The sequence below is a fragment of the Carcharhinus amblyrhynchos genome, chromosome 33 (assembly GCF_965287045.1).
Source record: "Carcharhinus amblyrhynchos chromosome 33, sCarAmb.v2.hapA, whole genome shotgun sequence".
NCBI classification, from domain to species: domain Eukaryota; kingdom Metazoa; phylum Chordata; class Chondrichthyes; order Carcharhiniformes; family Carcharhinidae; genus Carcharhinus; species Carcharhinus amblyrhynchos.
This window is the reverse complement of record NC_137356.1, coordinates 20,768,944-20,789,629: the sequence shown is the minus strand read 5'-3', so window position 1 is coordinate 20,789,629 and position 20,686 is coordinate 20,768,944. Positions and strand designations below refer to the sequence as shown.

General features: G+C 46.1%; 1 protein-coding gene across 1 annotated transcript; it reads right to left on the bottom strand.

Moving 5' to 3' along the window:
* Positions 1–279: 279 nt before the first annotated feature.
* On the bottom strand, positions 280–14,784 carry LOC145360932 (zona pellucida sperm-binding protein 3-like). The gene is made up of 10 exons (XM_080216438.1): positions 14,393–14,784; positions 13,305–13,415; positions 13,114–13,217; positions 12,845–13,022; positions 12,631–12,757; positions 12,462–12,550; positions 12,258–12,379; positions 12,051–12,185; positions 1,266–1,381; positions 280–411 (listed from the first exon to the last, which is right to left on the bottom strand). The coding sequence occupies exons 1-10, from the start codon at positions 14,782–14,784 to the stop codon at positions 280–282; spliced, it is 1,506 nt and encodes a 501-aa protein (XP_080072564.1).
* Positions 14,785–20,686: the final 5,902 nt, after the last annotated feature.

Sequence of the window (20,686 nt, the reverse complement as noted above, 5' to 3'; positions counted from 1 at the left end):
GGCCTGCTTCCATGCTGTAAACCTTTATGACTCTTGCAAACAAGAACAAGTCCATGTCAGTGAACATTCTCCTCACCCCTCCCTCTTTGCCTCAGAGACCCCCACCCACCACTTATCCAAACTGACCAATTCACCTGGTGCTGCTCAGCTTTACCCTAAGCCGAGCAGCATGAGTTTGTTGTTTGCTGCTGACCTCACCTTGATGGTCAGACTTATTGTGGGAAATTTGTAATTTAGTGAATGTGCATGAGATTCAGAAGTACGGAAATGATTTTCCCATCAGCAGACACCGTGAGTACCGTCTGCCACTGAACTGCCGCTAATGTAATCCAATAAACGCATCCGGCCATCAGGAAAGGGAGATTTCAGTTCCTGTCCGATTAAGCCACCCTGTCTGCCACATTCCCTTTCCTGATGGTCCAAATAAATTCAAACCAATATTGTGCTATTGAGCAAACGTTCTTAACCTCAGGGATTCACTTCTTTTCATCATTCAATAATTGCATAATTGTAATAAAGGGATATTTAAACACATTCCTCAACTGCTCTCTGAACTTAGCCTGAACGACCGCGTAAATAGAAGTGTTTGTGCAGCAGCTCAGGAGCTGCAGCATGAAGCCAAATTCCTGAACATGCATGTCTACAGATCGATATCGCAACAACCACATGCGGTACCATATGGAATATATCATAAATATTGCCCATAACAGGATGAAATTTGCTGAGAGACTAAAGAGCAAAATGATGGATTTCCTTCGCTTCTCCATCTCTGGGTCTCCGGGACTCTCCCCAACGCTGTGATTTCGCAGTCTCTTGCGAGCTCTGTTGCTCACTAAAATGTGCTTCACGGTGAAAATGTTGAACAGCAGAATCAGGACAAATGGTACAAATGGGGTCAGAATGTGGTGGAGGAACTCGATCGAAACCCAGACGCCAGAAAACCGAACAGACTCCGATACAAAACAAAAGAAGGGGGAGTTGAACAGCAAATACCGACCGGTGTATATAAAATACCACATTGTGTTCTTTAAACAGCTCAGCACACTCACGGTTCCCAGGGCCACAGCCGCCATTTTCTCGGTGCAATATTTCTTTCTCAGATTCTCACCACAAATAGCCACAAATCGATCAAAGGTGAACGCGACAGTGAACCAGACGGAACAGTCAGTGGCTGCATGAAGCAGCACACCATGGATATTACACACTAGGACATCGTACAGGAAAGTAAACTGTTCCCAAAAAACAATTGGAATCTGTCTCAATACCACATCCAAGATGATTACCAGGAGATCTGCCGTCGCCATGGCCACGAGGTAACGCGTTACACATTTGGAGAGACCGCACTTCCCCTGAGCTAGGACCACGATCATCACTGAGTTCACTGTGTGGATGGGGAATAAATAGGAAAATTGTCCATCATTATGCAAGCAAGCCTATCAGATTCATTCAGGACATTGAGGTTTTGAAATGTATTTTTGGTTGGGTAAAATAGTTGGGTGTTAAGGAGTGATTTTTCAAATGGTGAAGTGAGGTTGAGCAGTAGAGAGGTGCAGGGAGGGAAGTCCACAGCTCGATGGTCTGGACACTCACAGTTTGATTCAAGTGTTGCTTCCTGTCACGGTTGAGGTGTGACAGAAACTATCTATACAGATATTTATTCATCAGCTGGGATACTTTATAAAGACAATTAGAACATATAGAACACAGAACATTACAGCGCAGAACAGGCCCTTCAGCCCACGATGTTGCGCCGACCAGTTTTCTTAAAAAAAACACTGACCCACTAATCTAAACCAATCCCTTTTCATCCATAAACCTATCCATAGATCTCTTAAACGAGTTTTTTTTTCAGTTCTTTTCAAAATGGACTTTAGCCAACCTGAAAAAAGAATCTGCAGCTGGTCACCTGATGCCTTGCCTGAGTTTCAACATAACGATGGCTACACGGACACTCAGCCTGATCCAAGCACCTTCAAACATAGACAATTCTTCACAGGTCGCAATCTCCCAGAATGGTGCAAATGGCCACAACATTAGTGACTCCAACCGGTTTGGAAAAGAGAGCCTGTTTACTGACTCGTGACCAGTGTCTCCGACAGCAAAGAACTCCTGACTCAATTAAACCTCAAGATTCCAGTCACCCTGCGTCCAATATTGAGCAGCTACATCAAATGACCACCTCTGAAAGATGCTGTTGTATTGTTTGTTGGAACTGAATTCCAGCAATTCCTGTCTTATCTGGAATATGAGCAGAACTCCAGGCAATGGCCTGTGCTGTCTATCACCAAGCTGGTGGCAGCAGAGGGAACTCCAACCCTTTTCAAACCTGCTGACTGCTGGAATATTGGAACTCATACCTACAGACTTACTCATTCTATGTACCTTCTTCAGTCATGGAGGATGGAAGACAAAGAATTCAACAACCAGTCAACCTCCCCTCAGAAGGAACATTCCTATTGACTCACGATTCCCGACTCTGGACACATACAAAACCCGTCCTTGTATTTCACTCTGGCTGTGTCCTGAACCCGCTTTCTCTTTCCCGATCCCCCATTGATTGTGTGAGTGTAAGAAGAGGTGAATGTTGTGAAACCTCTCCCTCGTATGTTTGTGGAAAATTAAACCATGCTTTATATTTTAATCTCAGCTGGAGTTTTCTGTGCAAGTGGTGAACAGAGGAATGTTTCCAAATTTGTGATTGCAACTGAAGTCAACAGCTTCAGTCTTCTCAAAACTTAAACAAAAACAAGAGTGAGGCAGCTGGAGTTAGAGACTTACCCAGGATACCAACAATAGCGAGGACAGGGTAATAACCTGCTTGAATCACGAAAATTAGCCCATAAATTCGCCAAGTTAATGTCATCCAATCAGTCTCCCAAACAAGATAGTTAAGTCCATCAGTTAAACTCCGATCCATTGTTGTAATATTCCGATCCTTTATTCCCAGATTCTGATCCATTGTTGTAACATTTCAATTCATTATTCCCAGATTCCGATCTCTCCTCTCCCGCTCTGTAGAGTCACTGCTCCCTGTTATTGCTGGGGGTGGTTGAAATGATTCTCACTGAAATGATTCCCTTATTATTAGAAGAGGGAGCCCCCGAGTGACACATTTAGTATCCATGGGGAGTGACATTAATTACAGTCACTAAACAAACAGGTTCAGTCACCCCTGGATGGTTTGAAGGTATGAGGAAAGATGGAATTAACTCAGGTGTTTTCTCTGGAAAAACTGAGGCTGAGGGGGGACCTGATAGAGGTCAACAAAATCATGAGAAGCAGAGATTGGGTGGATAGTCAGAGGCTTTTTCCAAGGGTGGAAGAATCAACTACAAGAGGGCACAAGTCCGAGGTGAGGGGGTGAAGTTTCCAGAAGATGTGTAGAGGAAGTTTTTCACACAGAGAGTGATGGGTGCCTGGAACTCGCTGCTGGAGAAGGTGGTGGAATCAGGCACATTAGCAACATTCAAGGCGTATCTTGATAGACACATGAACGGGAGGTGAACAGAGAGATAGAAACTGCACATGGGAAACAAGTAATGGTCTAAATAAGGATGACTAATTGCTGCAGACTCGGTGGGCCAAAGGGCTTGTTCCTGTATTGTTCTTAGTTCCAATCCAACACTTTTTCTCCCAGAGTAAAATGGAACATTTCCCCGGTCCGTTCCACACCAGGAACTTTTATTTTTCACCACAGTCTTTGATGTGGCACTTTATTAAATACCTTCAGGAAACCTAAGTACCGTACACCCACTGGTTCCCCTTTATTCACGGCACATTTTACTTCTTCAAACAACTCCAATAAATTGTTTAACGTTGGGTGGGATTTTCTGGTCACTTGGGCTGGTGGGTTCTTATCGTTCTGCCGATAGTGAATCCCATCCATGGGTTTCGCAGAGGCGAGGGGTGTGTTCAATGAGAAACCACGATGGGGTCAGAAGATTTTGATTTGATTTTTTATTGTCACATGTATTGGTTTACAGTGAAAAGCATTGTTTCTTGCATGCGATACAGACAAAGCATACAGTTCATTCAGAAAGAAAGGAGATAGCCAGAATGTAATGTTACAGTCATAGATAGGGTATAGAGAAAGATCAACTTGTGAGGTAGGTCTATTCAAAAGCCTGATGGCAGCCGGGAAGAAGCTGTTCTTAGGCCAGTTGGTATGTGACCTTAGAATTTTGTATCTGTATCGCGATGGAAGAAGTTAGAAGAGAGCATGTCTGAGTTGTACATGTCCTTTATTATGCTGGCTGCTTTTCCAAGATAGCCGGAAGTGTAGACAGAGTGAATGGATAGGAGACTGGTTTGTGTGATGGATTGGTCTACGTTCATGACCCTTTGTAAGTTTTTGCGGTCTTGGACAGAGTAGGAGCCATACCAAGCTGTGATACAACCAGAAAGAATGTTCTTTGTGGTACATCTGTAAAAGTTGGTGACAGTTGTAGAGGACATGCCAAATTTCCTTCGTCACCTGAGAAAGTAGAGGCATTGGTGGGTTTTCTGAACGATGGTGTTGGCACGGAGGGACCAGGACAGGTTGTTGGTGATGTGGCCATCGAGAAATTTGATGCTGTCGTCCATTTCCAGTTCATCCCCGGTGATATAGAGAGGGGCATGACCTCCATTATGCTTCCTGAAGTCGATGATGATCTCCTTTGTTTTGTTGACACTGAGGGAGAGATTATTGTCATTGCACCAGTTCACCAGATTCTCGATCTGATTTCTGTCCTATCTCATCATTGTTTGAGATCTGACCCACTACGGTGGTGCCTTCAGCAAACTGAAAAATGGAGTTGGAGGGGAATTTGGCCTCACAGCCATAGGTGTATAAGGAGTCTAGTAAGGGGCTGAGGACACAGCCATGTGGGGGACCTGTGTTGTGGATGATCATGGAGGAGGTATCGTTGTGTATCTTTACTGATTGTATCGTAGTTGGTGCCAGTGGAAGCAGCAAGTGGGAAGGAGACATTGAAGGATGAAGAAGGTGAGTGACATGATGGCAGCAGAGTTTAATGTGGGACAATGTGTTGGAAAGTGAAAAGTGGGTCAATGTCCCCTCACTCACCTTGACCAGTTTGCAGTGGCCCTTTTGAACTCAGGTACGTTACGCAGTGAGTTCCACAAAGAGCGACAAGTAGCAGGTGAAGGTCCAACACTACGGTATTGAAAACTTCAGAATATTGAAGTGTCTACACTTCCGGCTATCTTGGAAAAGATGAAGATGAAGATTGAGAGGCAGCCTGATAGAGGTTTATAAAATGTTGAGAGGAATAGATAGGGTGGATTCTCGGAGGCTATTTCCCAGGGCTGAAATGGTCACTACAAGAGGACACAGGTTTACGGTGCTGGGGAGCAAGTACAGATGAGATGTTCGGGGTGAGTTTTTCACTCAGAGGGTGATGAGTGAGTGGAATCGGTGCCATTGTTGGTGGTAGAGGCGAACTCGCTGGGGTCTTTTAAAAGACTTCTGAATGAGTACATGGGATTTAATGAGATTGGGAGTTACAGATAGTTCTATGGCCTGGTAGGTATGGATGTGATTGGTGCAACTTGTGGGCCGAAGGGCCTGTTTGTGCTGTAGTGTTCTATGTTCCACATCAGCAGACAATTATTGGAAGGGTCTATCAATGTGGAAGTTGATAGGAATTTCAGATCGATTCATAGAATCATAGAATCCCTGCAGTGCAGAAGCAGGCCATTCAGCCCATTGACCCTGCACCTATAACAATCACACCCAGACCCTATACCTGTAACCCCATGTATTTACCATGCTTGTCCCCCTGACCCTGAGAGGTAATTTAGCATGGCCAATGCACCTTACCCACAAATCTGGGATGAAACCAGAGCACGTGGAGGAAACCCACACAGACACAGGGAGAACGCGTAAACTCTACACAGTCACCAAGGCTGGAATCAAAACCGTGTCCCTGTCATTGTGAGGCAGCAGTGCTAAACATTGTGCCACCGTACCACCCGGCATTCATTGCCAACAGTGGGTACCATTCGGGAAAAATCCCAAATTCCTCAATTTGAGAAGCGGGACAGGGAAGGAAAGCGGAATTCTTTTCCACAATTCTGATCTTAGCCATGGAAATTCTGAAAGCCGGGGTCAGGGGTCATGGGCAGGAAGCGAGAGCAGCTTCTCTGTGAGCGTCTGGCTCATTTCTGAAGCATGAGACGACCAATAGATTTCCTTAAAGCCAGGCCACTGTTTGGATGTTTGGTCATGTGAATGCGCACACACTACTCATCAGCTTTCATCACCGTTCTCATCACTGCGGAAAACTGTGAAATGATTCACTTTGGAAGGAGCAACAGGAATACAGAGTACTGGGCTAATGGTAAGATACTTGGCAGTGTGGATGAATAGAGAGATCTCGGTGTCCATGTGCATAGATCCCTGAAAGTTGGCACCCAGGTTGATAGGGGTGTTAAGAAGGCATACGGTGTGTTAGCTTTTATTGGTAGAGGGATTGAGTTTCGGAGCCGTGAGGTCATGTTGCAGCTGTACGAAACTCTGGTGCAGCCGCACTTGGAGTATCCCACACTTCAGGTCGTCACATTATAGAAAGGATATGGAAGCATTGGAAAGAGTGCAGAGCAGATTTACAAGGATGTTGCCTGGTATGGTGGGAAGGTCTTATGAGGAAAGGCTGATTGACTTGAGGCTATTTTCGCTTGAGAGAAGAAGGTTAATAGAGGCATAAAAGATGATCAGAGGATTAGATAGGGTGGACAGTGTGATTCTTTTTCCTCAGATGGAGATGGCCAGCATGAGGGATCATAGCTTTAAATGGAGGGGTGATAGATATAGCACAGATATCAGAGGTAGGTTCTTCACTCAGAGAGTAATAAGGGTGTGGAATGCCCTGCCTGCAATAGTAGTGGACTCGCCAACATTAGGGGCATTTAAATGGTCATTGGATAAACATATGGATGATATTGGAATAGTGTAGGTTAGATGGGCTTTAGATTGGTTTCACAGGTCGGTGCAACACCGTGGGCTGAAGGGCCTGTACTGTGCTGTAATGTTCTATGTTGTGTGGAAGTGGGGAGATTGAATGGTCACATCAGTGTCAGCACAGTGGCACAGTGGTTAGCCCTGCAGCCTCAGAGCGCCAGGGACCCGGGTTCAATTCAGGCCTTGGGTCACTGTCTGTATGGAGTTGGCACATTTTCCCTGTGTCTGCGTGGGTTTCCACTGGGTGCTCCGGTTTCCTCCCACAACCCAAAGATGTGCAGGTTAGGTGGATTGGCCGTGGTAAATTGCCCCTTAGTGTCAGGGGGACGACGAGGGTCAATGCATGGGGTTATGGGGATAGGGTCTGTGAGGGATTGTAGTTGGTGCAGACTCGATGGGCTAAATGGCCTCCTTCCGCACTGTAGGATTCTATGATTCTCTCTTGTTATTCCTCATTTACATCGATATGTTTAGTGTCACATCAGCAAGAGATGGCTCCTCCATCTAAAATCCTGTCAATCTACATTTCTGTGATGTACGTCTCTCTCTCTCTGTGTCCGGATGCTTTTTAAATGTATAATTTTCCACGTAGCAACCACCACCATCCAAAGCACCAGTTAAAACAAAGATTTCCGTATAACCAACTTCAGAAGAATCCTTGCTTGCCACATGCTCTGCTGGAAAGTTCTGGAACAGTGCTCCCTCTACTGTGAGTAGCAAGTAAAGTAACAAATTAATGGAGACCAAAGAAAGGAAGAGGCTGAGCTCAGGATCACATTGTTAACTAAGGGGGTTCTAAAGCTTTGTGGCACATTTGCTCTTCCACAAGCCTTTCCAATGAAGGTCAGGGAATTTAGACAAAACCTTCATCACCCATAGGATGGTGGGAATGTGCAGTGTCTGAAAGGGTGGCAGGAGTGGAAACCTCAACATTGAAGAAATATTAAGATGAACACTTAAAACTAAAATCAAAAAAGCTCATTAGAAGAGAGGAAAGAGGAAACTTACTTGCAGCATGAGAAGCAGTTCGAGTTGATTCAGAAATAGGAGATGGCCAGGCTAAGGGAAATGTGGGACCTGAACTGAACAAGGCAGTGAATTGATAATAACAAACAATGAAATGGCCGATATGCTGAATAAATCAGTCTTCACCAAGGAAGATCATTACAAAAATCCCAATCACAAGGGATAGAGTATTAGAGAAACCCAAGGGTCTCAAGGCAGACAAGTTGCCAGGACCAATAAAAAGTTGCTACAGAAGGTTAGGGTGCACGGAGTTGGGGGTAAGGTGTTAGCGTGGATAGAAGATTGGCTGTCTAATAGGAAGCAGGGAGTTGGTATCGACGGGGGCTATTCTGGTTGGCGATTGGTGACTAGTGGAGTGCCGCAGGGATCGGTGCTGGGGCCTCAGCTATTTACCATTTATATCGATGATCTGGAGGAGGGGGCTGAGTGTAGGGTGAAGAAATTTGCTGATGACACGAAGATGAGTGGAAAAGCAAATTGCGTGGAGGGTGTGGAAAGTCTGCAGAGGGATCTGGATAGGCTGAGCGAGTGGGCGAGGACCTGGCAGATGGAGTATAATGTTAGCAAGTGTGAGGTTCTCCACTGTGGCAGAAATAATAGTAGGAGGGATTATTATTTAAAGGGCGAAAAGCTGCAGCATGCTACGGTGCAGAGGGACCTGGGGGTCCTTGTGCACGAATCGCAAAAACCCAGTCTGCAGGTGCAGCAGGTGACCAAGAAGGCAAATGGGATGCTGGCCTTTATAGTGAGGGGGATAGAATATAAAAGTAGGGAGGTCTTGCTGCAACTATACAGGGTACTGGTGAGGCCGCAGCTGGAGTACTGTGTGCAGTTTTGATCGCTGCACTTGCGGAAGGATATATTGGCCTTGGACGGAGTGCAGAAGTTCACTAGGCTGATACAGGACATCAGGGGGTTGGACTATTAAGAAGGACTAAATAGACTGGGTCTGTACTTGTTGGAGTTCAGAAGGATGAGGGGGGGATCTTATAGAGACGTATAAGAAAATGAAGGGGATGGATAGGGTAGAGGGAGAGAGATTCTTGCCGCTTAGAAAGGACAGCAGGACTCGAGGGCACAGCCTCAAGGTAAGGGTGGGGGGAGCAGCTAAGGTCAGAGTTGAGGAGGAACTTCTTCACTCAAAGGGCGGTGAATCTCTGGAATTCTCTGCCCGTTGAAGTGGTGGAGGCTGCCTCGCTAAATATATTTAAGTCACGGGTAGATAGGTTTTTGATGGACAGCGGAATTAACGGTTATGGGGAGAAAGCTGGAAAGTGGAACTGAGCCACTTCAGATCAGCCATGATCTTATTGAATGGTGGGGCAGGCTCGAAGGGCTAGATGGTCTACTCCTGCTCCTATTTCTTATGTTCTTATGACCCAATGAACTGCATGCTAGGGGTTTAATGGAAGCAGCTGCAGGAATAGTGGGCCCATTGGTTAAAAATTTGCATCACTTGCTAAATTCTGGAAGGTATCAGAAAATTGGAAATCACAACTGTGACTGCCTTGTTCAAAAAAGGGAGAAAGACAGAAGGCAGGGAGCTCGAGGCCAGTTATTGAACATCTATCATAGGCAAGATGTTGGAGTCAATAATCAAAGAGGAAAGAGCTAATCATTTAGCAAACATGAGTAGAAGCAAACTGAGTCAACATGCTTTTATGAAAGGTATATCATGCTTGACAAATTGGCTGAAATTCTTTGAGGATGTAACAGGGAGAATAGATCAAGGGGAACCTGCAGATGTAGTGTATTTAGATTTCGAAAAGGCATTCAGCAAGGTGCCACATAAGATGCTGGTGCACAAAAGTAAAAGACCAAGTGATTGAAGAGAGTGTGTTAGCATGGATTGAAAACTGGCTGTCAGATAGAAAACAGAGTTGGAATAAATGGGTCCTTTTCACAGTGGAAAGATATAACCAGTGGAGTATCACAGGGATCAATTCTGCCTTGTACATCTCCTTTAAAATTTGCCCCTCAACCCTTCGTCCCCTCGTGGCTGACCCTTCCATCCTGGGAAAAAGCTTCTGACTATCCACTCTGACCATGCCTCAATCTTGTAGACTTCTATTAGGTCTCCCATCATCCTCTGTCATTCTAGAGAGAACAAACCAAGTTTATCCACCTTCCCCTCACAGCTAATGCCTTCCATACCAGGCAAAATCCTATATCCCCTCCAAAGCCTCCACATCCTTCTGTTAGTCTGGTGACCAGAATTCAACACTATATTCCAACTTCAGCCAAACTAAGGTTCTATAAAGCTGCAACATGACTTGCCAATTTTTAAACTCAGTGCCCCAGCCGATGAAGGCAAGCATGCCGTATGCCTTCTTGACTACCTTCTTCACCTGCATTGCCACTTTCAGTGACCTGTCTACCTAGACACCCAGATCCCTTTGTTTATCAATACTCTGAAGGCTTCTGCCATTTACTGTATATTTCTTATCTGTTTTAGACCTTCCAAAATGCATTACTTCACATTCAGCCCATCAAGCTTGCACTGACAATCCCACTCAGGCCCGAACCACAAAACCTTGCATATTCACCCTGTTAGGGTCGGGGGCTAAGAGGCAATTCAGTGTGGCCAGCCGACCTAAACCGCACACCTTTGGCCTGTAGGAGAATGTGCAAACTCCACACAGACTGTCAACTGAGACTGAATGGAATTGAGATCACTGCCACCATGCTGCCTGAGTATAGTAAGGGGTTAAGGACAAGCCTTTGGTAGGCACCAGTGTTGCTGTCTCTCCTTGCTGACTTCATGGTAGGACTGTGAGAGCCGAGTGAAAAAGACACATGGGGGCTGAGGAGAATTAGGGGGAACCTTAAAGGTTTATAAAATCACAAGAGACATAAATAAGATATATAGTCAAGGTCTTTTCTCCAGGGTAGGAGCAACCTTTTCCAGAGGGTGGTGTGTATATAGAACAAGCTGCCAGAGGAGATGGGGACAATTACAACATTTCAAAGGCAGGTGACAGGTATATGGATGGGGAAGGCTGAGAGGGATATGGGACAAACACTGATCCATGGATACTATCAGGTTTCCTGAACTGAACTCGTCCCATTTGCAAGTTGAGCTGAAGGGCCTGTTTGTGCTTTATATCTGACTGATTTCATCGTCAGAATGCAGGGTGTTTACCTGATCCATTGATTTGGGAGATTGCTTAGTGTCATCCTGCAGGCTGCTTCCACTGTGTGCCATGCAGATAGTGCTCCCACACCAGAACAATTGCTTGATTTGTAATCATCTCAATTTAGCAGAGTGCTAATGTCAGCCAGCAATGGGCCATGTGAAGGGATTGTGGATGGACACTTGAACCAAAGCTGTAATGGGCAGATGTATCTGTGGCAGGGAGATTGGGGAGGATGTGGAGAGGTCGCTTTCTCCCTCATGTCACAGACAGTCCAGCAGTTCTACCCAATAGGACTCAGCCAGCTTGATCAGCAGAACATCCTCCCAGGTCAATTCCTCATCTCTGCATCCCTGAGTGAACAGAGTTCAGCAGCCAGGGAGGACAACTGGTTTAGTGATCTGCCCCTCTCCAGGGTGTGATCACCAGGGGAGAGATGAAGCACCCTCAGCTCCACATGGACACCCCCAGACCTGATCACACCCCCTCCCCTACACTGGGCTCTGAAACAGACAGAAAACCAGCAGCAGCCCATCAAATCCAGAGAGTTAGTGTTTCTCTCTCAACCCTCAGTAAACCAATCACTCAGCAGGCCCAGTTCTGTGCTGGGATTGGCTCAGCCCAGCCATCAGTCCCATGGAGCCATTGAACTAAGATGGAGGATGCATTGACCAATCAGCTCCCAGACACTAGAAACAAGGAGGCGGTGATTTATTGATCATTTGATGACTGGTTGAACAGAGTTTGTTTGTGTTTCCTGTACAGGAACAAGGTGATCAATGAAGCAGAGATCAGAGAGACAGCTGTCACAGTCAGGCTCACAATCAGGACCACCTCAGACTCCACACCTACAAAGCAATGAGAAACCAATGGTTAGTGAAGCTAAGACTGAGGGGGAAATGGAAACCAGCAGACAGCCAACTCACCCCCTGGAGACCTCTCCTCCATTCTGCCCTCAGCCTCATTCAGGGAGGCTGTTGCCAGCTTGGTCCCATCAGTATCCAGAATGAGCAGGGGTCCAAGTGAGGCCTCAGCCTCCCACTTCAATCCAGCTTCACTCTCTGCAATATCAACCATTCCAGTTAGAGAGGGGAAAGGGGGGAGCTCCCACATCTAGAGGATCAATGTCCTACCAGCTTCAGCTCCAAGATCTCTCCTTCCCCTGGATCCAAATCCCAAATCCCTTGTGGTCCCACAGTTCCCCACATGGCAACAGGCACAAATGTCAAAGCTCGATTCCTCCAATGGGGTCCAGCTAAACAAGAGAAATCAGTCAACCAGGTTGTGCATCATTTCTCCACACAAACACATTCCTGAGGGAGAGAGGGGGAACTCACACATTCTGCATCTTCTGCCAAGTACAAGCTTTGTTCCTGGAATCTCTCCGATCCACTGGAACAACTCTCAGGTGACAGGTGATGAAAATCTGAGGGACACATTCAACACAAGTGCTTATTGAGTGACTCCCTCCCAACATGGAGAGCCCAATGATCAGCTTCCACTTACCAAGGAACGCTCATCCCCAAAGAAACGGAAGGCATCCAGGTCAAAGCGGAGCTTGTCCGCCTCCCGCTCCTCTCCTGGCAACACAAAGGTTGAAAAGGAATCCTCAGCTTTACTGTCCAGGAGGCAACTGAAGAAAGATGGGAAAAGAGACATGAAGTGAATCCAGAGAAGCCATTGAGATGGGAGGAGCTGGAGAAAGCAGAGAGCTCCTTACCCATTGGAGTCAATGATGCTGTAACTGGGCCTGGAGTCCTGGCCTGCCCTCAATGTAGCTACACAGCGGTCAATGTAGAGCTTCAGGGCCATGTGGTTGCTCATTGAAACAGAGGCCTCAATGTGAATGAGCTCACCCAGGTAGTAGACAGTCGAAGTGCGCTCTGTAAGCCAGTCACCTGAAGGACAAGAGGACAAGGGTTGGAGACAGTGGGCATAACTCCCAGTGAGTGAGGACAGGAAATCACTCACTATCCACCCATCACATACCATTCATCAGGCGCAGTGAGAATGACAGATGCCCTTCTCCAGACCTGGTGGAGCTGAATGGGATCCAGGTGGGTTTGAAGGGGTCACTGCTCACATTGCCCTTCCTGGAAAGACAGTGGAGCCATTTTAGGACAAGGTCAGAGGTCACTAGCAGCTGGAGATCTTATTGACAATCGAGGAAAGATTCTCACCTCAAATAACGACACTCAATGGGAACGACAGCTCCATTGGTTCTCACAATAACTGATCCACGATACTCTGGGCTGTGGCTCAGGTGGGTGCTGTAGATCAGGAAATCTCCACTCATCTGAAAGACAGCAGCTTAAGGAATGAAGAACTGATGTGAAATGAGAATGTTCTACACTGGGGTTAACAATGAACTCATCCCATTAGAACAATTCTTCAGGGGGATTGACAGGGTCAGTGTGAAGAGGCTGTGACCCCCCCACCACCCCCAAGCTGGAGAGTCATCTCAGGGCAGGGGTCAGTCATTTAGGATTAACGTGGTCAGGAATTTCTCCGTCCGGCAGCTGATGAATCTTTGGAATTCTCTCCAGCCCCAGAGAGCCGGGAATGGTCACTCACTGAGGATATTCAGGACAGAGGCATTTCTTTCTGGCCATTGAGGGAATCATGTTGTAAAGACAGGAACATGGAGGCTGTGGGAAGCTCAGTCCTGATCATAATGACTGGGGAACGGGCTGAAGGGCCTCATCTGGTTAGCAGTGTTGCTATGCAACCTCAGCCCTTGCTGCAAGGAGAGATCATTAGCACAAGACCAGAATTAACAGGGAAGGGATTCAATAAAAGCTTCAATTCACAGGAAAAGGAGCTACAAGTTCTCAGGAATTGGGAGCAGGGAAATATCACAGTTTGGAATCAGGGAGCCTTTTATTCCAATGACTGGGAAAGTGGGAAGTGTGGAGTTCCTCTTTAGTCCAATCCATCTCAACTCCCATTTCATTCAGATTCAACCCATTTCTATTCAACTGGACTGAAACTCAACCCTCAGTTGAGTTGATCTGAATGAGGGGGAAAATCAAACTGAAAAATCCTCAAAATAGGAAAAGCTGGGAGGAAGCAAAGAGAAGCTTCCAGAACAATGGGGTTGGAGAGACTCAGACCAGTGAAAGTCAAATCCTGAATAGAAAGCTAGTTTGGCCTTTAGAAAGCAGGAGACAGCTATCTCCTCAATATCAATGAGATCTGACCAAGTGTTGGAGTGAAGAGTGGGGAACAACCTCCAGCCCCAGCTCAGAGGCAGAGTTTGAGGATTCACATTCCCTGCAATCTGCTGCCACACTCATGAAGCCCATAGTCAAAGAGGACAGTGTGGTTCTGAGAGTAGATCCTGGTTGGCCGACAACCTGCTGTCCCCAGGGTCAGATCAGCAGCTTTAACCAGGTGCCTGGTTCCAAATAAATCCAGCTGGACCCTGAGCAGCAGCTTGTCCTCTCCACACTGCACCCTCACACTCTGCACTGGAGACACACCTTGACCCTCAGACACACGCAAATGGGAATCAAAGGGAGGCCCAGGAGGAGGGAGTGTCTGAGGCCTCGGGGTGGCTTTGACTATTCCCCATGGAAACTGTTGCCACGTATCAGAGCAACAAACAGCTCCAACTAACACCAGCACTGGGAAGAAACCCCTCACTCCAAAATCCCCCATCATAACAAACAACTCAAGCATCCCTTCAGGCACCAAGTAACACCTTTTATACACACAGCCCACACTCAGCTGACAGCAATTTACACACACACACCCCCCGGGGCTTTTTTTTACCAATCAGGTTGGGTTTTTTTCCCGATGATATAGACTGTATATTTTTTTCCAGAGACAAAAATGGTTTATTTTCCAATGCAGCAGAGCTGACATTTCCATTCGAATCCCAGTCAGTTGAGGGTGAGCCTGTCAAACAGGTCCTCTCCCAGGCCATTCTCAGGGGCTCCCAGTCTCTTCAGGTTGGTGATGTGATCTCCAAGTTTCTTGATCATCTTCACTTGTTCATCCAAGTAGTTAGTCTCCAGGAAGTCACACAGATGAGGGTCAGAGTTCCCAGAGGAGAGTTTGTGCAGATTCAGCAGACTCTGGTTCACATTCTTCTCCATCTGCAGAGCTCTCTGCATTGCCTCCAGACCATTGCTCCATCAACAGGTCCAGGCAGCGGGCGATCGACGGGGCCGTCCGTCCCGACTGCCTGTCCCTCTACCACGGCTACGCTCGCGGCCGGGTGTCCCTGGAGAGGGAGCACGCGGTGTCCACGGGCACTGTCAAGGCCTTCCGTGCCCGTTGGGCACCGCAGGGTCTTTCGGGTCGTTCTTTTGGGTGGGTCGAACCAAACAAACAAACTCAAATTCCATTCGGACAAAGAAAAAGGGGGCGGCTCCCTAAAAGTCAGTGTCCAAAGTCTTTTCCTCTCTTTGTCCATATTCCTTCCTTATCTAGAGTTACCCCACCTACTCCTGTTGTACCTTTCCAATCCCATTCTCTGTGGAACTGGATCAATCCTCAATCCCTATCTCCTCCACTCTTTAACACCATTTCATATCAATTCTTTATCTTTTTCTGTTTTGATGAAATCCTTGATATGGAAACACAGAGACTAGAAGCAGGAGTGGGCCATTCGGCCCATTGAGGCTGTTCCCCCATTCATTTTAATCCTGGCTGATCATCAAATTCAATATTCTGAAGTGTTCAATACCGTAGTGTTGGACCTTCACCTGATACTTGTCGCCCTTTGTGGAACTCACTGCGTAACGTACCTGAGTTCAAAAGGGCCACTGCAAACTGGTCAAGGTGAGTGAGGGGACATTGACCCACTTTTCACTTTCCAACACATTGTCCCACATTAAACTCTGCTGCCATCATGTCACTCACCTACTTCATCCTTCAATGTTTGCTTCCCACTTGCTGCTTCCACTGGCACCAACTACGATACAATCAGTAAAGATACACAACGATACCTCCTCCATGATCATCCACAACACAGCTCCCCCACATGGCTGTGTCCTCAGCCCCTTACTAGACTCCTTATACACCTATGGCTGTGAGGCCAAATTCCCCTCCAACTCCATTTTTCAGTTTGCTGATGGCACCACCGTAGTGGGTCAGATCTCAAACAATGATGAGATAGGACAGAAATGAGATCGAGAATCTGGTGAACTGGTGCAATGACAATAATCTCTCCCTCAGTGTCAACAAAACAAAGGAGATCATCATCGACTTCAGGAAGCATAATGGAGGTCATGCCCCTGTCTATATCACCGGGGATGAACTGGAAATGGACGACAGCATCAAATTTCTCGATGGCCACATCACCAACAACCTGTCCTGGTCCCTCCGTGCCATCATCATCGTTCAGAAAACCCACCAATGCCTCTACTTTCTCAGGTGACGAAGGAAATTTGGCATGTCCTCTACAACTGTCACCAACTTTTACAGATGTACCACAAAGAGCATTCTTTCTGGGTGTATCACAGCTTGGTATGGCTCCTACTCTGTCCAAGACCGCAAAAACTTACAAAGGGTCATGAACGTAGACCAATCCATCACACAAACCAGTCTCCTATCCATTCACTCTGTCTACACTTCCGGCTATCTTGGAAAAGCAGCCAGCATAATAAAGGACATGTACAACTCAGACATGCTCTCTTCTAACTTTGTCCATCGCGATACAGATACAAAATTCTAAGGTCACATGCCAACTGGCCTAAGAACAGCTTCTTCCCTGCTGCCATCACGCTTTTGAACAGACCTACCTCATAAGTTGATCTTTCTCTATACCCTATCTATGACTGTAACATTACATTCTGGCTATCTCCTTTCTTTCTGAATGAACTGTACGCTTTGTCTGTATAGCATGCAAGAATCAATGCTTTTCACTGTAAACCAATACATGTGACAATAAGAAATCAAATCAAAATCTTCTGACCCCATCGTGGTTTCTCATTGAACACACCCCTCGCCTCTGCAAAACCCATGGATGGGATTCACTATCGGCAGAATGATAAGAACCCACCAGCCCAAGTGACCAGAAAATCCCACCCAACGTTAAACAATTTATTGGAGTTGTTTGAAGAAGTAAAATGTGCCGTGAATAAAGGGGAACCAGTGGGTGTACGGTACTTAGGTTTCCTGAAGGTATTTAATAAAGTGCCACATCAAAGACTGTGGTAAAAAATAAAAGTTCCTGGTGTGGAACGGACCGGGGAAATGTTCCATTTTACTCTGGGAGAAAAAGTGTTGGATTGGAACGAAGAACAATACAGGAACAAGCCCTTTGGCCCACCGAGTCTGCAGCAATTAGTCATCCTGATTTAGACCATTACTTGTTTCCCATGTGCAGTTTCTATCTCTCTGTTCACCTCCCGTTCATGTGTCTATCAAGATACGCCTTGAATGTTGTTAATGTGCCTGATTCCACCACCTTCTCCAGCAGCGAGTTCCAGGCACCCATCACTCTCTGTGTGAAAAACTTCCTCTACACATCTTCTCGAAACTTCACCCCCTCACCTCGGACTTGTGCCCTCTTGTAGTTGATTCTTCCACCCTTGGAAAAAGCCTCTGACTATCCACCCAATCTCTGCTTCTCATGATTTTGTTGACCTCTGTCAGGTCCCCCCTCAGCCTCAGTTTTTCCAGAGAAAACACCTGAGTTAATTCCATCTTTCCTCATACCTTCAAACCATCCAGGGGTGACTGAATCTGTTTGTTTAGTGACTGTAATTAATGTCACTCCCCATGGATACTAAATGTGTCACTCGGGGGCTCCGTCTTCTAATAATAAGGGAATCATTTCAGTGAGAATCATTTCAACCACCCCAGCAATAACACGGAGCAGTGACTCTACAGAGCGGGAGAGGAGAGATCGGAATCTGGGAATAATGAATTGAAATGTTACAACAATGGATCAGAATCTGGGAATAAAGGATCGGAATATTACAACAATGGATCGGAGTTTAACTGATGGACATAACTATCTTGTTTGGGAGACTTATTGGATGACATTAACTTGGCGAATTTATGGGCTAATTTTCGTGATTCAAGCAGGTAACTACCCTGTCCTCGCTATTGTTGGTATCCCGGGTAAGTCTCTAACTCCAGCTGCCTTACTCTTGTTTTTGTTTAAGTTTTGAGAAGACTGAAGCTGTTGACTTCAGTTGCAATCACAAATTTGGAAACATTCCTCTGCTCACCACTTGCACAGAAAACTCCAGCTGAGATTAAAATATAAAGCATGGTTTAATTTTCCACAAACATACGAGGGAGAGGTTTCACAACATTCACCTTTTCTTACACTCACACAATCAATGGGGGATCGGGAAAGAGAAAGCGGGTTCAGGACACAGCCAGAGTGAAATACAAGGATGGGTTTTGTACGTGTCCAGAGTCGGGAATCGTGAGTCAATAGGAATGTTCCTTCTGAGGGGAGGTTGACTGGTTGTTGAGTTCTTTGTCTTCCATCCTCCATGACGGAAGAAAGTACATAGAATGAGTAAGTCTGTAGGTCTGAGTTCCAATATTCCAGCAGTCAGCAGGTTTGAAAAGGGTTGGAGTTCCCTCTGCTGCCACCAGCTTGGTGATAGACAGCACAGGCCATTGCCTGGAGTTCTGCTCATATTCCAGATAAGACAGGAATTGCTGGAATTCAGTTCCAACAAACAACACAACAGCATCTTTCAGAGGTGGTCATTTGATGGAGCTGCTCAATGTTGGACGCAGGGTGACTGGAATCTTGAGGTTTAATTGAGTCAGGAGTTCTTTGCTGTCGGAGACACTGGTCACGAGTCAGTAAACAGGCTCTCTTTTCCAAACCGGTTGGAGTCACGAATGTTGTGTCCATTTGCACCATTCTGGGAGATTGCGACCTGTGAAGAATTGTCTATGTTTGAAGGTGCTTGGATCAGGCTGACTGTCCGTGTAGGCATTGTTATGTTGAAACTCAGGCAAGGCATCAGGTGACCAGCTGCAGATTCTTTTTTCAGGTTGGCTAATGTCCATTTTGAAAAGAACTGAAAAAATTGTCTTTATAAAGTATCCCAGCTGATGAATAAATATCTGTACAGATAGTTTCTGTCACACCTCAACCGTGACAGGAAGCAGCACTTGAATCAAACTGTGAGTGTCCAGACCATCGAGCTGTGGACTTCCCTCCCTGCACCTCTCTACTGCTCAACCTCACTTCACCATTTGAAAAATCACTCCTTAACACCCAACTATTTTACCCAACCAAAAATACATTTCAAAACCTCAATGTCCTGAATGAATCTGATAGGCTTGCTTGCATAATGATGGACAATTTTCCTATTTATTCCCCATCCACACAGTGAACTCAATGATGATCGGGGTCCTAGCTCAGGGGAAGTGCGGTCTCTCCAAATGTGTAACGCGTTACCTCGTGGCCATGGCGACGGCAGATCTCCTGGTAATCATCTTGGATGTGGTATTGAGACAGATTCCAATTGTTTTTTGGGAACAGTTTACTTTCCTGGACGATGTCCTAGTGTGTAATATCCACGGTGTGCTGCTTCATGCAGCCACTGACTGTTCCGTCTGGTTCACTGTCGCGTTCACCTTTGATCGATTTGTGGCTATTTGTGGTGAGAATCTGAGAAAGAAATATTGTACCGAGAAAATGGCAGCTGTGGCCCTGGGAACCGTGAGTGTGCTGAGCTGTTTAAAGAACACGATGTGGTATTTTATATACACCGGTCGGTATTTGCTGTTCAACTCCCCCTTCTTTTGTTTTGTACCAGAGTCTGTTCGGTTTTCTGACGTCTGGGTTTCGATCGAGTTCCTCCACCACATTCTGACCCCATTTGTACCATTTGTCCTGATTCTGCTGTTCAACATTTTCACTGTGAAGCACATTTTAGTGAGCAACAGAGCTCGCAAGAGACTGCGAAACCACAGCGTTGGGGAGAGTCCTGAAGACCCAGAGATGGAGAAGCGAAGGAAATCCATCATTTTGCTCTTTACTCTCTCAGCAAATTTCATCCTGTTATGGGCAACATTTATGGTATATTCCATATGGTACCGCATGTGGTTGTTGCGATATCGATCTGTAGACATGCATGCAATTGTGATTGAATTTGGCTTCATGCTGCAGCTCCTGGGATGCTGCACAAACACTTAGATTTACGCGGTCGTTCAGGCTAAGTTCAGAGAGCAGTTGAGGAATGTGTTTAAATATCCCTTTATTACAATTATGCAATTATTGAATGATGAAAAGAAGTGAATCCCTGAGATTAAGAATGTTTGCTCAATTGCACAATATTGGTTTGAATTTATTTGGACCATCAGGAAAGGGAATGTGGCTGACAGGGTGACTTAATCGGACAGGAACTGAAATCTCCCTTTCCTGATGGCGGGATGCGTTTATTGGATTACATTAGCGGCAGTTCAGTGGCAGACGGTACTCACGGTGTCGCTGATGGGAAAATCATTTCCGTACTTCTGAATTTCATGCACATTCACTCAATTACAACTTTCCCACAATAAGTCTGACCATCAAGGTGAGGTCAGCAGCAAACAACAAACTCATGCTGCTCGGCTTAGGGTAAAGCTGAGC

What these genes read in the sequence shown, in the direction of transcription:
- LOC145360932 (XM_080216438.1), bottom strand. Translation starts at nt 14,784, where the DNA reads ATGGGGGATTTTGGAGTGAGGGGTTTCTTCCCAGTGCTGGTGTTAGTT. An exon ending in CTCACTGCGCCTGATGAATG is followed by an intron (nt 13,023 to 13,113) that starts GTATGTGATGGG and finishes CTTGTCCTTCAG; the next exon opens with GTGACTGGCTTACAGAGCGC. An exon ending in TGGTAATCATCTTGGATGTG is followed by an intron (nt 412 to 1,265) that starts GTATTGAGACAG and finishes TTGGACCATCAG; the next exon opens with GAAAGGGAATGTGGCAGACA.